Consider the following 15,952-nt stretch of genomic DNA (forward strand, 5'->3'; position numbering starts at 1 on the left):
GGGTTGTGGTTACCGAAATGTCTTAACCAGCTCTTTTGTTGTTAGATTCACGAAGGTGGAGTCAGTACTAGTAATTGACTGTTCTGTGATGCCTCAGGTGATAACCGCTGCCTGAAGCTCTGACTGAAAGGTCACAAGTGCAAACGCTAGTATCGCTTTGTAAACAAGAGCCAACAGCCATATGTTTCCTAATAACAGCTTCTGCATGACTGAAAATGACTGCTTGCTTGCAGTCATTAAAATTGGTTGTATTCCTAGCGGCAATAGTTACACAAGGTGCTGAAATGGAGAAGAAAAGGTTGAAGAGAAAGGAAAGTATGCTGTTGAATTATACTTCAAAAGTCAGTTATACTGCACTTGTTGTTAGCTTGCCAACTTGCACTAACTCAGCTAAACAGTATAAGCATGCAACTATTTGCTAGTTGTATTCGCAAATGATTACAGTCAGTCAATTAAAGGAAGTACAATTCATTTCCCCTAAAACAACAGTACTGCACAAAAAGGAGTCCTGTGGAGAAACCTGAATGTAATAGGTTTCTAAATAAGGTACAACAATGTATTTTGTAGTTTGGCACAAATAAATTCATACAAGTTTAAAAAAATGTTTTTATTTGTTCTTAGGTTGGCTTTTCAGAGCATGGCTTAACTTAAATCAATCACAGCAAGTAGCATGTTTCACATGGATTACAGACAACGTAGTAAAGGCACTTGAACAGATTTTATTTTAAGCATAGTGTACAAACAGACATATTATACACACACACACACCAACACCAACACACGCTCAGACACACCAGTATAAAAGTCATTGCAGTGTTTCGACATACGTTATCGTCTTCATTACAGAGCTTATAAAACGTAGTGACTGTTATAAACACTACTCTTTCTTTTTCTTTGGAGTCCTCCTTCCGCAACACTTGCAGGTGCAGAACAAGCAGCATTTCAATGTCATCCACAGAAAAGTGATTATAATTAAGATTAAAATGCCAATGACATCCAGGCTATGGTACTGAATCCAGTTTAAGTCGTGTGCAGCGACCCGGAGGTGTTCGGCTCCTTTGTGCCTAATGACAAACTCAGTCCAGAAAACAGCCAGGTCCAGAGGCGGGACTGGACGGTCCAGATGTATCTCAGACAGCCTCACTATGTTCTCCTTGTAACTGGGGGGAAGTAATATATTTTTTTAAAAACAAGTTAATATGATAATCCCCAGTTGTATCAGAATTCCAATCATATATCTTCACAAACTACAATACAACTATCTTCATTGACCCTGTTTGCAATATAAATCTATAAAATGCCAAAGATATTGCAGATAAACATGAGTAATTATTTTAATGAGGTATTTCTGAAGCTGCATTTGCAATGGTAGTTCTGCAAGAAATAGTTATACATTTCAATACATTTTCATTTGTTTTCAATGTATGAGAGCCCATGTGTTTGACTTACTCTTAATAAAAGTTTTCCTGTGGAGTTTTAGTCATCTAGTAGTGTTTTTATAGTTTTAGTTGAATGGATATCCTTTGTATATCTGGTGCAGGTGCACAGCATTCAATAGTGAATTTATTATTCAATAAAGTTTAATTTGACACTTACCTTTTGTCATGGATGATTGTATTTAGTCCAGCTAATAGGCTTTCAGTCGTCACATCGTAAATTCCAAGTTTAACTGCGACACCGCGGGCCACCATGCGGTGCACGTTGTCCCCCTGATCCCCAAACAGTGGAAACATCAACATGGGTACAGCATGGCAGATACCCTCATAGATACCGTGGGTACCTCCATGTGTCATGAAGGCTCTCACTTTGGGATGGGCTGGGAAGCAGAAAAAAAACACTTAAAGTCCTAGGCCACCACAAAACAATTTGATTGGTAGCAAATGTTGAACTAAAACACACCTAGGAGATCATTCTGAGGTAACCACTTCATGAGTCTCACGTTCTTTGGTAAATCTTTAGGTAGGTCTCCAGTGTATCTCCACACAACCTGAAATGCAAACAATACCTCTTAATTTAAAGAATGTTAACACATGCAAACTGTGAACGTAATGCAGTAAAGTTTGCCATGTTAACAACAATGCAAGGCAAGGAACAAAGTGCTATGCGTCAAACTGGACATGAGCATATAGTGTGAAAATCTCCGACTTAAATGTCAATTCAAGCAGTGATTGTGTAGTTAGAGATGTGTGTCTTATTTAAATAGCAGTCTAAGAAAAGTAGTTGTTTTTGAATACACTGATTTATCTGTTTTTTTTACCCCTTGAGGAATTTGCCTGAATGCATCAACAAACTGTTTCGCCTTCTCCATTGGCATGTTGGACACCATTGATCCCAGGGTGAAGACGATAAATCCGTCATCTCCTGATCCATCCACAAACTCCTGCAAGTCCTGCAGGAAGGTTGAAAAGACACAACAATTAGTTTGAAAGATAAAACAGGTTATGGGTCACGGATGGTCAAATGACCAAAGTTCAGCAGCTTTTTATTGTTGAGTGCAGTCATTAAAACATGCATCATATATTTCAGTCAGACAACTCACGTGTTTCTTAATATGTTTATTATAGCAGCATATAGTTTAACTTTGGAGTCTAGGCTCGGGCCTCATCACTCCACAGATTTACAAAGAACATTGAGTGATGATTAGATAACTATCCCCCGAGCCTACAGGTGGAAGCTGGGGTGGTGGGGGGGCAGGCGAGTAGCAGCAACATGAAACACAGCAGCAGGAACATGAACGCAGCAATAGCAAGTGAACACAGCAGTGGCAGCAGCAGCAGCAGCAGCAGCAGCAGCAGCAGCAGCAGCAGCAGCAGCAGCATAGCGAGGCAGGAAGACCTGGCAGCTTAAATAGAGCGGCATGTTTAGGAGAATGTGTTTGGTTGGTTGTCAGAGGGACGAGGTGCGTCACGTGTTAATGTATCATTGGTGCTAGTTGACTGCCTGAACTAGCTTGCAGGCTTCGCCCCATTTACTGATTGAAAGGAATTAATTTGATCAACATTCAGCAATAGAAAACAATGTCCTCTGTGCTTACGTCAACAAACCCTTTGCCCCAGTAGAGCATTTGATTACTGTTAACACAACAGGGCCCCTTACTTCTTTTCAGAGATTAAACTGGCCATATTCAACAAATCCGCTTGTTCAAATCTCACACACTGCAGAAAAACCTGTTATTTCACAATGCAGTGGGTGCATTGTTAGTTAATCCTGATTACCAGACACAACAATCTTAGCAATCATTTAAGTACTTGTGTTTTGCTACTGGAACATATTTCTCTCCAGATTCACATCAAAGATCAAAGTACTGTCTTGTACTGTCTTGTACTACAGGCAATCTATTATAGTTTTGAAATATTTTGCAAGTCCCCGAAATCTAGGTTTTTTGTAATATTTAATGCATGTCTTTATGCTTCCTGAGTTACTTATTTTCGCTAACATGGCACAAAGTTACCCATTTGCAGATTAGGTAGGCACAGAGCACTTTAGTAATCATTGTCTATAGGTTCTTCACTATGAGTGACCCCTTTCATATTTTACATTGTCTTTTAATGAATTGTTTATATATAAAACTGTTGGCAAGTCTTTTTTCTATTTTATGGTGTAGACTTCATTACATCAACTTTAAAGGGCTTTGCTTCAGTCTGACTCAACACCAGTATGCATTTTGCCTGGAGTGATTCCAGATGTAACGGTCGCTTGTTTACATGGAGATACATTCTTTGAATACTCACCGCAGGCAGAGGAGACTTCTTTCCACAATTGATACCGCCAATAAAAACCATGTTCGGCAAGAGCGGTCTGGGCCACTCAAAAGTAAAGTCGTATCTGAGAAGCCAGATTGCACCATTACTGAGAAGTTTACTGTAGGTCATGTCGTCTCCTATGTACTTGTGGGCCAGATCGTCAAAGTGTGCATAGATAATTCTGCACATGTAGGACTCCAGAAAAGACATGAGCATGTTTTTGACTCTCTGTGGGAATGTCATGATATCCGTGTTACCAGAGAAAGCCACAGGAATGTAGGAACGAGGAGAGGGGACCTGGTTAGCTTTTAGATCCATCTCACATGGAAGTCCCCGCAGGAAATAAACTGTTGGGATGTTAAAGATATGAGCCAGGACAGAGCCGCAGGGAAGGAAGGGGTCTGTTAGCAAAACATCGAAGCCCCCTTCCCTCAGTCGACCCATTAGAGGCTGGTTGTTCAGCAAACTCTCGCAGGCTGTCACCTGAACTGTCGTGAAGTTTACCAAACGTTGCAAGTTGATAAACAAATCTGTGACCTTCGGCGGCTTGAGGAACACTCCATCCTTCAGCTCGTTGAATTTTCCGTCCAGTTCTGCTTTAGTAAAGGGGACAGGGTAGACCTCTGTCTCGAAGCTCTCTGAGCCATGGATCAACAGGCTGGTTTCTGGCACCAGGGCCAAGATTTCATGTCCCCTCTCGCTGAGCTCCTTCACCAGTATTTTCATGCTGAGCCAGTGGCTCCCATCCACAGGCACAACCAGCACCTTCCCCCCCTCCACGGGCCCCAGACTGAGGCAGCACAGCCAGGCCAGCAGCCCAAGTGCAGGAAACCACACCCCGCGGCTCATCGCTTCTTCTCTCTAGTGCAAAATGGCTCTTTGCAAGAGCTAGTGGTAGCTGTGTTTAGGAGGAAGCTTTATGTGTGTGCAAGTGGGAGTGACTTTGTATGTGTGTGTTTAAAATTCTGCAGGAAGTTCAGGGTGATGTGTTCCTGGTGTGTGCAACAGACTTACAAGTGACATTTTGCAACTTTCCTCTTTTATACTGGACATTCCTTTTCAGTTTTGATACTGTAGTATGTGAAGTATTGCAGTTTAATAATGATAAAAACCATTATGTTTTCCAGTGAAGAATGTCATGTCTTTTTAAGATAGCAGTAGTACAACATAGATTATTCATTATATTATGCATATGCTAATTGTCGGTTTTGGTCGTTACACTTATTTTCTGGATTTTAACAGTCATCCAGACTCGCAAGTCATGGTGGCTTTGCATGTTTTCCTGCTGATTGGTGCAAAGTCCCGTTTACTTTACTTTTACTGCTCCTTCTCTCCTCCCCCCGAAAAGAAAATACACATGCGTGCTAAACGGGCTGTTGCATATTCCCTCTTGTTTCATTCTCTCTATTCACACGCACATGTGTACCTACAACCATTGTAAAAAAGACAGATGGCGTGCAAAGCCAGGTGAAATAGGAAACCAACGCCCTCCTCTTCAGAGGGAGGGTGATAACATCAAACAAGCGATGGGATTCTAGGAATTCTACCCAAGGTTACAACTTGCTTTGCTTTAGGAAGCAGTTCATAAGAGTAGCACTGGTGATGGAGTGATTAGCTTATTCAAATAATTTAAAAAAACAATAATTATTAGAAGACTTGAAGGAGTTAAGCAACATGATTTTCATTGATGTATCACAGAAACAACCCACCAGATTATATGAGGTTAAAACCCTCTGGAGTCTAAGGGTATTTTCTCGATTATTAGATGTTTTCTTAAATCACCATTTAAATGTATTTCTTCTAAGACGGCACCCCATGTGTTACATATCAAAATGTTCAGGACAATCTCTGGTCTTGCTATATATGCAAATTACTCACCTTAGAGCACTGTTTGATGAGATAGGTAGCTCAAAAGCTTAACATCTGAAATCCGATTTTCGAAAAATCTTCAAAACTCTTGTGAAAACACAAATTTACTCATGTGATCGAATTGTTTTGGTGTTTTAGATTTGGTTACCAAAGTCCTAGCATCACAAAAGTAGTGAAATATTTGAATTACACTGTATATAAATGTGTTATTCATGTCTAAAATGAAAAAAAATTAATTCGAATTTTGAGTAAAATAGGTGTTTATCACTCTACTTTCACCACAGCAGGGACTGAGATACATTAGGACTGAATAATGACTTCATATTATATACCAAGGTTCATGTGATGTATACAAATACAAATTGAGCATTCAACCTTTTTTTTTCAACCAACAATTTATTATAAATATGTTTTTTTCAACCAACTATTTCTATAAATATAAGAAACTGAAAAATCTAACTATTTACAATATTGAACATCAGAACTTTCAACCAACTATTCATTATAAATGTCAAGACAGTGTCAAGGTCTTTGTCTGTCTTCCAAGACAGTGGGTCTGGCTGCTGTGTAGGTGGGGGTGATGGTGCATGGGCTGCTGTGTAGGTGGGGGGAACAAGTGCTATACGAGATCTCCACGAGACCTCCTGCTGGCTGGGTTGAAGGTGATGGCTGTGGTGGAGCCTTTGTGCTGAGGTGTATCTTGACCTGGTGGCAGCCGCAGATGGAGGTGGAGGCAGCTGTAGTGATGCTGGTACTTGGTGGTGATGGCATTGGTGAAGGCCCTTGAGCCACAGTAGATCTTGACCTGGGGGCCGGCACAGATGGATGTTCTGGCTGCTGGATAAATGCCGCCTGTGGGCCACTAGGCCAAGTAAGTTCAAGTAAAATGTTGCTCAACCACAAATAACAATGCACACATAAAAATAAAGTTTGGGAGGTTGGAGAAGGAGTCTCTCTCGATCTCTCTCACACACACACACACACACACACACACACACACACACACACACACACACACACACACACACACACACACACACACACACACACACACACACACACACACACACACACACACACACACACACACACACACACGCACAGGTATTTCCAGTTACTTTACATTCAGTATACAATCACAGACACACATATACATAGGCTACATCTGATTACAAAGTATCATCTGTACAGGACGGTAAAATAATAACAGGCACACATAAATAAATCTATGACAAAGTCTCATCTGTACAGAACAGTATGATAAAATAATCGATGGCAAAAACATGTCACTGTAAATGTCTCCGTTGTGGGACGAATAAATGATTAATTGAATCATCTACACATGTAATCTCACTTTTACACACCAAAATAAGGTTAACACAGAGTAAACGTTTGCTAATGGAGAGTCTATTTTGTCCCAATAAAAAGTTCATGACTCTCGATAAAAAATATATCTTTCACACACAGTGACGTCACGAGCTACCCACAATGCAACGCGCGCCATATACGCCATTTTCCTGGAGGTGCTAATATCCTGGAGGTGCTAATATAAACTAGCTAGCTAGCTAACGTAGCCAGGCAGAGCGCACTAGGTTTTTTTTCTGAATTAACGACCGAAGAAATCGCTGCATGTCTTCGGATTACATCTCTGGACTGGAGGGGTGTGCTCTAGGTCGTTACCAGCGTAAACTAAAGCTGTGTGGGTTGTCCGATTGCCCTTACAGACTGCCTGCAGATGTATGGAAAAACGAACCTTGAAAGTGGCCTTCGTCGATTTTGGCTGCATCTATGTCTAATTTCTGGAAACACCAGGTGAATACCCCACTTGTCACAATAATATTATCATGCCATTGCATTTATGTGGTATTTTAGAGTTGACTAGATATTGATTAAGGCAATAGACGATGATATTCTGCTTGCACCTCGCGTGAAATGGTGGATACCGGAAATACGGCGTCGCACTCGGCCCAATACCCGTATGTTCATTTTCGCGGTATTCCCCACACATTGCCAGTACACTATTACTGTAATATTTACACCTACCCATGTCCAAATGGATCCTTGTTGTTATCTTTGTATTCTTATTCTTCAGAAGAGTTGAACACTTCAGGTTCTGAGGCTCTATCTTCACTGCTGCTAGCGAAAAAAATCTCTAGCGAAGTCGGCAACTGTAACGTTTTTTTTAGCCATTTTCTCTGTCTCTCTCTCTCCCCTCACAGACGTAAACTGATGGGAGACACGTGGTTTATGTTTTGTTTACTTGGTGGGTAGGTCCTTAGTGATTTCTCGATGTCCATTGGTCATTTCAGACCATGATGGCTGCCGGCCAAGATTTCCTTGACGGACACACAAATCCACCAATCCCACACAGTGTAAAGTCAAGCTGCTTTGAGCGGCCATATTGGCTGCTGTGCCCTGGTTACAGTCTCACAGGAGATACCACTGGAAAGCTACTCTTCCAGCGATTCCGCGGATATCTGAATCATATTTCTACTCCTTATAATCGGAAATATATGATTAATTACGTAAAATTATGCGCACCTGGACGCGCCGGCGCGTCCACCGACTCCAGAGGGTTAAATTGTTAACTCCACCTCGAACCACGGCCACCCCTATTTATATCCGGCAAAACTTCCGACCACTGCTCGTCTTCATCCTTTCAAGGACTGACAGCCAGACCGTGATTCACGTTGCGCGTCGTCACGGTCAGAGATGGGGTCGTTACTAAAAAAAAGTAATATATTACATATTACATATTACTTTTTAAAAAAGTAATATATTACACTACTTCGTTACTCTCTACATAAAGTAATTTGTTACTTTACTCGTTACTTTACTCGTTACTTTACTCGTTACTTTACTCGCAGGGCCGGCCCGCCCCTCCCTGCAGGCAGATCACGCAGACTGCTAACGTTTCAAATGTGTCAGCGTGTTCTCCTGCGTGTTGGTCATGTGTTGCACTGGAACCAGACACCGCAAAGACTTCAGCCGAGCACGTACGAACTACGCATGCGTGAGTGGCAATAACTCTCCTTACCAGAAGGCGGCGGTAGTGTGTATTCGTCATTCAAAACAGGCAACAACCGGAAAACAGAGAAGAAGAACAGACTACGTGTGTGATATAAATAAACAACAGCTATGTGCGTTAGCTTCACCTTAGCATGTGTTCTTTGCAGGTGTTTGTTGAGGTTTGATTATGACTGATTTTAGAAAGTAACGAAGTAACGCGTGTCGGGGCAATGTTAGTAACTGTAGTGTGATTACTGAATTATAAAAGTAACGCGTTACACTACTCCGTTACCGACAAAGTAATATTATTACAGTATTACTTTGTAACGCGTTACACCCAACTCTGGTCACGGTTCAAACAAGCTAAACGCTACCACGAGAACATTCAACTTACCATGGATTCCGAACTGCTGATCAACTCACCGGAGTCAGACGAAGATCTCTTCGACATCGGCTACCCTCCATCCACGTTTCAGCAGTTGGATCTAAGCCAAGCATCCGAACGGAGCCGCGTGCGCTCGGCAATCAGTGTCCCACACACCAGCCGCCACCGCTCCCACTCAACGAGACACCAACGAGACACCTCCAACTCCAGACAGGTCCCAGGCTTCGTCTACTCCGCCAGCGAGGGCAAACAACCGGGGCCTCAACAGGCCCAGCCAGCTCCAATCTCCCCACCAACGGCAGCCTGCCTCATTAGCAGCCCCCCGGCCACTCGCAGCGGCTGAGATATCCCTGCCCTAATGCCAAAAGTAACTGGCAACTGAATATATGTCGCCGTAGCTATGATGTCTATGTCTGGACCGCTGCGTAAAAAGGAGGGTTTCTGACCCATTACTTCTCTTCTTACTTCTATAAGAATAAAACACGGAGGACGGAGATCTCTTATTGTCCCCCTCTTCTCCCCGCTGCAGCCTAGCAGTTGATCTCAAAGCACGCTCCCCTCTCCTGCAGGGAGAAAAACTATATGTATATACTTTATATAGGTTGATACAGTAGCCCCTTTTTTTAAATAGTTTTTATAGGTGTTGCCATCTGTTTTGTGCAGCGTGGTTCTACAAGCAAGTCAATGCATTCATTGGGTGGTATCAGAGAGTTACACGGGTCTGTAAATGCAATGAAAACAATTGGCCACAGCAAATAATTTATATTAAACATGTAATTTTTACTTTTGAATACTTTAGTACAAAGGATGTCTTGAATAATTTAAGTGATATATGTGTACACATATAAATCATTAGTCAAAACAGCGCTACATTTGATTTAATTAAAAGGTATAATATGTGGTAAACTGAAGAGCCCTTTGGGAGCCGAAAGAGCCGGCTCTTCTTGGTGAGCCAAATGATCCGGCTCAGCAAGAAGAGCCGGAATTCCCATCACTAGAACAATGACTTCTTCTGCGAGGATTTATAAAAGCAGCTGGAATCCCTTAAATTGCTATTGGATAAAAAAAGTTAGGAAACGCCCCTATAGGAAACGCCCCTATAGGAAACGCCTCCTTGCTGCGGTCTGCAGCCAGACCCATCTCGACGCTCCGGTCTCTGCCTTAAGAAAAATAATAAAATAAACTTCGCCAGCCAAGCCGCATCAAGCAGTTCAACCAGGGAACATACCGGGGCGCTCCGGACTCCGAGCGTTACTGTCGCAGCACGCGCATCCCTCTCTTGCCAATTATGCGGAGCCCCCTCCCACCCGGCCTCAGCATGCTTAGTCAGCACTCCACCATCTCAAACACCTCACTCACTTTCCTCTATCACGCAACGCCTCAGACTTTAACCGTCTATCACCCGCAGGGAGGCAGGATGGTGCGTAATAACTTTAATGAACCAGGCTGCTTCCTCTCTAACTGCCGCCTTATTCACATCTGCTCTTTCCGCGGCGTCGCTCATATCAGGAGCACCCACCCCACAACCCAACCTAACATTGACGGCATAAACATATTTTCCCTTTAGAGTGTAACGGAGGCCTGGTGCTGGGCAAACCGCGCGCGCATCATTCTAACTCCTCCAGGTAATGTTTAGTTGGATCTAGAAGTGAAGATGTAGTCATTCGTTCCGGGCATGTTATTTTCAAGCCACATGTTTCTGGTCCAGAAACACTTTCAGAACATCCCGCACATTTTGGGGGCATTCTCAGAACATTATTCGAGCCATTTCTCCCGCATCGGCGCAGCGTCCACAGCAGCTAGACCGGGCATCTCTTATCCAACCATCTAGGCCCTCGGCCGCTCGTCATCCCAAGCGTATCACGCTTACATCCGCAACAATCTAAACGACGTCAGACACGCACACGCTTAAGTCAACTGCTTTAATCCGACTCTTTTGGGGGCCCGTAATCAGCCCACGCAGATCATGCCAGAGACGGAACCCCCACTCTGAGTCTCCCACTGCACGGACCACAGCTCGTCCTCCCAGATCAACTCTTCACCCCCCTCATATCATTCACATGTTACTTCAATAAACTTACAAACATCACATTGTTGTGGCGTGGTTCCTGCTAGTGAAATGAGGTTAAGTTGTTAACATAGGTTCGGGAGCATGGCCACGCCTAAAACTCCGCCTCCAACCACGGCCACCACTATTTATATCCGGCAAAACTTCCGGCCACTGCTCGTCTCCATCCTTTCAACCCACCCTCCCTCTCCCTTCTACCGATACAGTTCCCCTTCCGACTCACACCGAGCGATACATCCATCCATCCCTTCTTCCCTCCCTCAACATCCCTACAGCCCCTCATCCCTTCATCCCTCATCCCTTCATCCCAACATCCCTCATCCCTACATCCCTACATCCTTTCATCCCTACATCCCTACAGCCCCTCATCCCTTCAATCCCTTCATCCCAACATCCCTACATCCCTTCATCCCTCATCCCTTCATCCCTACATCCTTTCATCCCTACATCCCTTCATCCCTCATCCCTACATCCCTCATCCCTATATCCCTCCATCCCTACATCCCAACATCCCTCATCCCTTCATCCCTCATCCCTTCAATCCCTTCATCCCAACATCCCTTCATCCCTCATCCCTTCATCCTTTCATCCCTCATCCCTTCATCCCTCATCCCTTCAATCCCTTCATCCCTACATCCCTCATCCCTTCATCCCTCATCCCTCATCCCTTCATCCCTCATCCCTTCAATCCCTTCATCCCTCATCCCTCCATCCCTCATCCCTTCATCCCAACATCCTCTGCCCGTCAACATTTATATTTAAACTGTGCATATTTATATACTGCATATACTAACATTTTAATTCCAGGTATTGTCTGGGGGCCCGTAATCAGCCCACACAGATCATGCCGGAGACGGAACCCCCACTCTGAGTCTCCCACTGCACAGACCACAGCTCGTCCTCCCAGATCATCCCTTCACCCCCCTCATATCATTCACATGACATGTTACTTCAATAAACTTACAAACATCACATTGTTGTGGCGTGGTTCCTGCTAGTGAACTTATCCTGGATTGTGCTGTCGCTGTTCATATCGCTTTTTCATTTCAACACAGAGTGAACTCTACATATCAGGGCAACACGCATGCTTTTTTAGTTTTAGTTGAATGACTGCCTTTTATAACACTTAACACTTACTCTTAGGATACATCCAAAAATAGCCGGCTAAATAAAAAACACATTCTTTTGTGCTGCTTTTGAAATGTCTATGTTCAAGGTTCAAGGCTTTTATTGTCATTCGTACATAGCTGGAGTGTAGTTATGTCGATGAAGATCTTAGGTCATAGGCTCCTGTAACAGTGGAACACAATAAAACAGATCAAATAGTGCAAGTAAATACAATCAAATAGAATAGAATGCTGTAATAGGATGCTGATAATGTTTTAAAATGTTCTTTCCCAAGATAGATTAATCTGAGAAGCTAGTCTATTGCTTGTTAGGGAAAACTAGCATTTTAGAAAATGATGATATAAGCATTACTACACTCAGTGTTACGACTGGAGCACACAAAAACTGATAGGACCCAAATGCACGACTCTAGACAAAAGAGGATTCAAGAAAAGGTTTTACTGTGATGATAAAACAAGGTAATCCATTCACAAGGTTCAAAACGATCTGGCACTTGGCACAGGGAAGACACAGAATATACAAAAGCAAGGGACGCCACAGGTACAAACAATAAGGGTGGGGCAGGTAATCAGGTCAGTGGACAAACAGGCAAGGTAGGAATCGAACTACCTGAAATGAGAAGGGAAATGACAAAGTAAAACAGGAAATGGCAGACACGGACTTGACAATATAGACTCAAAGGGAAATAATACTAACAGTTCTGACGAGACACAACACTCAGTTTAAGAAATGTAACTGTTCTCGTTGTTTAAATGCTTTACTTTGGAATAATTTGGAGCGACAATTCAAATGTAACTTGTTCATTTGAAGTAATTTCCAATGGTCGAGCAATTTATGTAACTTTCTGAAACCAACCACCAACAACCAGATGCTTGACCACTGAAACAGGCTCATTCATATTCACGACCACACATCACCGGCCCAAACCAGGCTTTTGTCCAGGAACCAAGCGCCCACTTTCTATTAGCAACTTTTAAAGAAAGACCACAAATGAGACAACCCAGAGCATTCTCATTGGAGGAGAAAATGAGACTGTTGCACAATTTACAAACTGTGTGAGAGGACATGAGGAGTCTGAGGGAGGGAGCTGGAGTTTCACAACCTGTAGAAGCACACTCAACCCCTGCCCTGTATGCTCTCCTGTCATACAGGTTTTGGCACCTTCTGTGCAGACCTGAACTCTGTGACATAAGTTGTTATCTCTGTAGTGTAATTAATGACCAACGACTAAACCTGTACAATCCTACAATTTCCCCCCACAATGGATGGAAAAAATATATATGTATGTCCTATATCATTATTTACCTCTAGTATCGGACTTTGTTGGGCATGTGGTGGCAGAAGAAACTTGTTTTTCAACTCACTTAACTTTCAAAATGAACTCCTAAGGCAAATACTTGGCAAAGCTAATTATCTTGACATGTTGTAAAGTGCTCCCTAATCTTTAATTGTAGCTTAATGAAAAAGTATTAAGCCATTGGTTTCACAAACATGATATGCTGGTCTATCAAGCTGAGTGCATGCTTCCTGGCCTTTAGTAGTGCCTCCATTTATGTCTAGTTTAGGGTTAGAGTTGTTGTTCCAACACCAACCACCCACTAAATTCCTTCATTTCTGATTATGTCTGCCTAGGAAAAGTGTACAGAGGATCTATCTTTTCTCTCAGCAGAATTATCATCTCTGCATCTTTCTGCCAGGCTAGGGCCATTTCAAGCAGAACATTTATTAGCTTTAGCTCCAACACTTTTTTTGAAAGGAATGTTGAGAGTGTTTCATAAATGTTGCAAATGGTGGATGTTCACAACATGTCTGGATTCCAGTTTTCATTTTCATTCCAGTCATTTATAATTCAATCTAGTAACTTGTTCAGCTCCCAACAACACAAAAGTCATAGGATGTTCTTGAACAAAGCTCATCATAAAGGAAATTAGAACATAAAAGCTTAAAATGTGGCAAAAAAATCGGGCTAGAAAAGGAGCAATCGTGACAAATGTGCTGACAATATATTAAAATGTGGCACTTTGAAAAATAAGAAGATATATATAATTTAACTCTGGTTGCACAGCCAAATAAAAACATAATTAATTGTAGATCAAGGCAAACTGTTTTTTGGAATTTGTCTTTTTTTCAGTTATTTCCATATTTTGAGCAATTTGTCACAGTTCCGTATTCATTCACAATTTCATTTAATTAAATATCCAAACAAACAAAACATCTGACTTTGAAGAGCCTTACATGAGAAACTGTTGTGAAAATGTAGCTTTAATGTTGCTTCGAATCACGAGGTGATTGTACTGTACAACCAGATGGTGGTGCCAAAGCCTTTAAAACAGTAGATTGATGTGTTATTCACATGGTTATTCATCATAAATCCAAGGGACATTCCTGTGTAAGACCGTTTCATTTCAGTAAAACTGTAAAACTCTCCACCAACTAGCTTGCTGCTAACTAGCTAGCTCTATGTTAATATCACTTAAAAGCTAAATGGACCAATCCTATAAAACAGTGACACATCTGTGTGCAAAGGCTTAGCGTAACAACCATTGTGAGAATGAATCAGTTACAATCCTATCACATTACCACACATTCCTCATTACAGAGGTGAAATCCAGTTCATGAAAAATAATGGCAGTCTGATATCTGTGGACAGAGGTCAGTCCTATTCCACCCGGTGACAGTTATAATCCTGTGTGCTCCTACCTTTGTGTGAAAAGTATTTACACACAATGTGTAAAACTAGTGTTTGCAGGTTAGAGATGGCTTTGCCTTTATTTGTGTGCTTTGTAAAAACAAATTGAAAAGTCGGACTGTGTACACAGAAAGCTGTGTGCACTCCCTCACTTTGTTTCTTCCACGCGATTACTCAAACATGTCAGATTAAAAGTTAAAACCGTTGACAAGGTGTTGGTTTCTGGATTGGAACAAAACTAATCGGCACAATGGTCATTCTACAGAAATGATCCACTCTGACTTTATATAACTTTATTATTTATAAATTACCAATTTAAGATCCCACTGCCAAATGTAATTGTATGGTAAATACTGTAAGTAACACGTTTCACTAGATTACATTTTATATAAAGTATCCAGGCTGAAAAAGTACCCAGTGTCTTTATTACAATGAATATTAAATATATATTTAATGTATTTAGTGTCCTCATTATGTATAACATACCCCAAGTATATAGGGTCAGAAAATGACTTATGGGACTGTCATAAAACTTGAATGGGATGGAAAGATAGCATGACAAACCTTAGATAATAGACATGGGAGAGGCTACATGAAATTATTTCGAAACGCCCTCTGGAGGGATCTTTGGGGGAAAAGAATGTGCAGACCATTACATGAATATACAGGATACAGGAAGCAATAGGGCCCCTTTAATATTGAGTTGGTACTGAAACGTTGAAATATGTGCAATTTAAATTAAAGACTTGAAATGTTGATGATGTTTTAGTTCATCTACTACTCCCACAGAAAGGGTGGCAGGCACTGCATGAAATCAAAGGTCTATTGTGGCATTTAGTAGAAAATAAATAATAAATAGGAAGGAGATCCCTTCACACTGAATTGATACTGCCTCAGTGCTGCAATCAGCAACATTTTGTTCTGAACGGCTCTTCTTGTGTTTCATTGTCTCACGTTTATATTTAGCCTGCAGTGCCTCAGTAACGCAAGTCTTCAATCACTGGACTTTTGTCACACAGCCACTAACGTTTAAACATGAAGAGGGTTTATATTGAGTACAA

At 41.9% G+C, this 15,952-nt stretch overlaps 1 protein-coding gene across 1 annotated transcript; it reads right to left on the bottom strand.

The window, feature by feature from the left end:
• Window positions 1–592: 592 nt before the first annotated feature.
• Window positions 593–4,646, bottom strand: LOC117466761 (UDP-glucuronosyltransferase-like). The gene is made up of 5 exons (XM_034110202.2): window positions 3,732–4,646; window positions 2,258–2,389; window positions 1,900–1,987; window positions 1,597–1,816; window positions 593–1,160 (listed from the first exon to the last, which is right to left on the bottom strand). The coding sequence occupies exons 1-5, from the start codon at window positions 4,590–4,592 to the stop codon at window positions 878–880; spliced, it is 1,584 nt and encodes a 527-aa protein (XP_033966093.1). The 5' UTR covers window positions 4,593–4,646; the 3' UTR covers window positions 593–877.
• Window positions 4,647–15,952: the final 11,306 nt, after the last annotated feature.

The sequence above is a fragment of the Pseudochaenichthys georgianus genome, chromosome 21 (genome assembly GCF_902827115.2).
Source record: "Pseudochaenichthys georgianus chromosome 21, fPseGeo1.2, whole genome shotgun sequence".
Classification (NCBI taxonomy): domain Eukaryota; kingdom Metazoa; phylum Chordata; class Actinopteri; order Perciformes; family Channichthyidae; genus Pseudochaenichthys; species Pseudochaenichthys georgianus.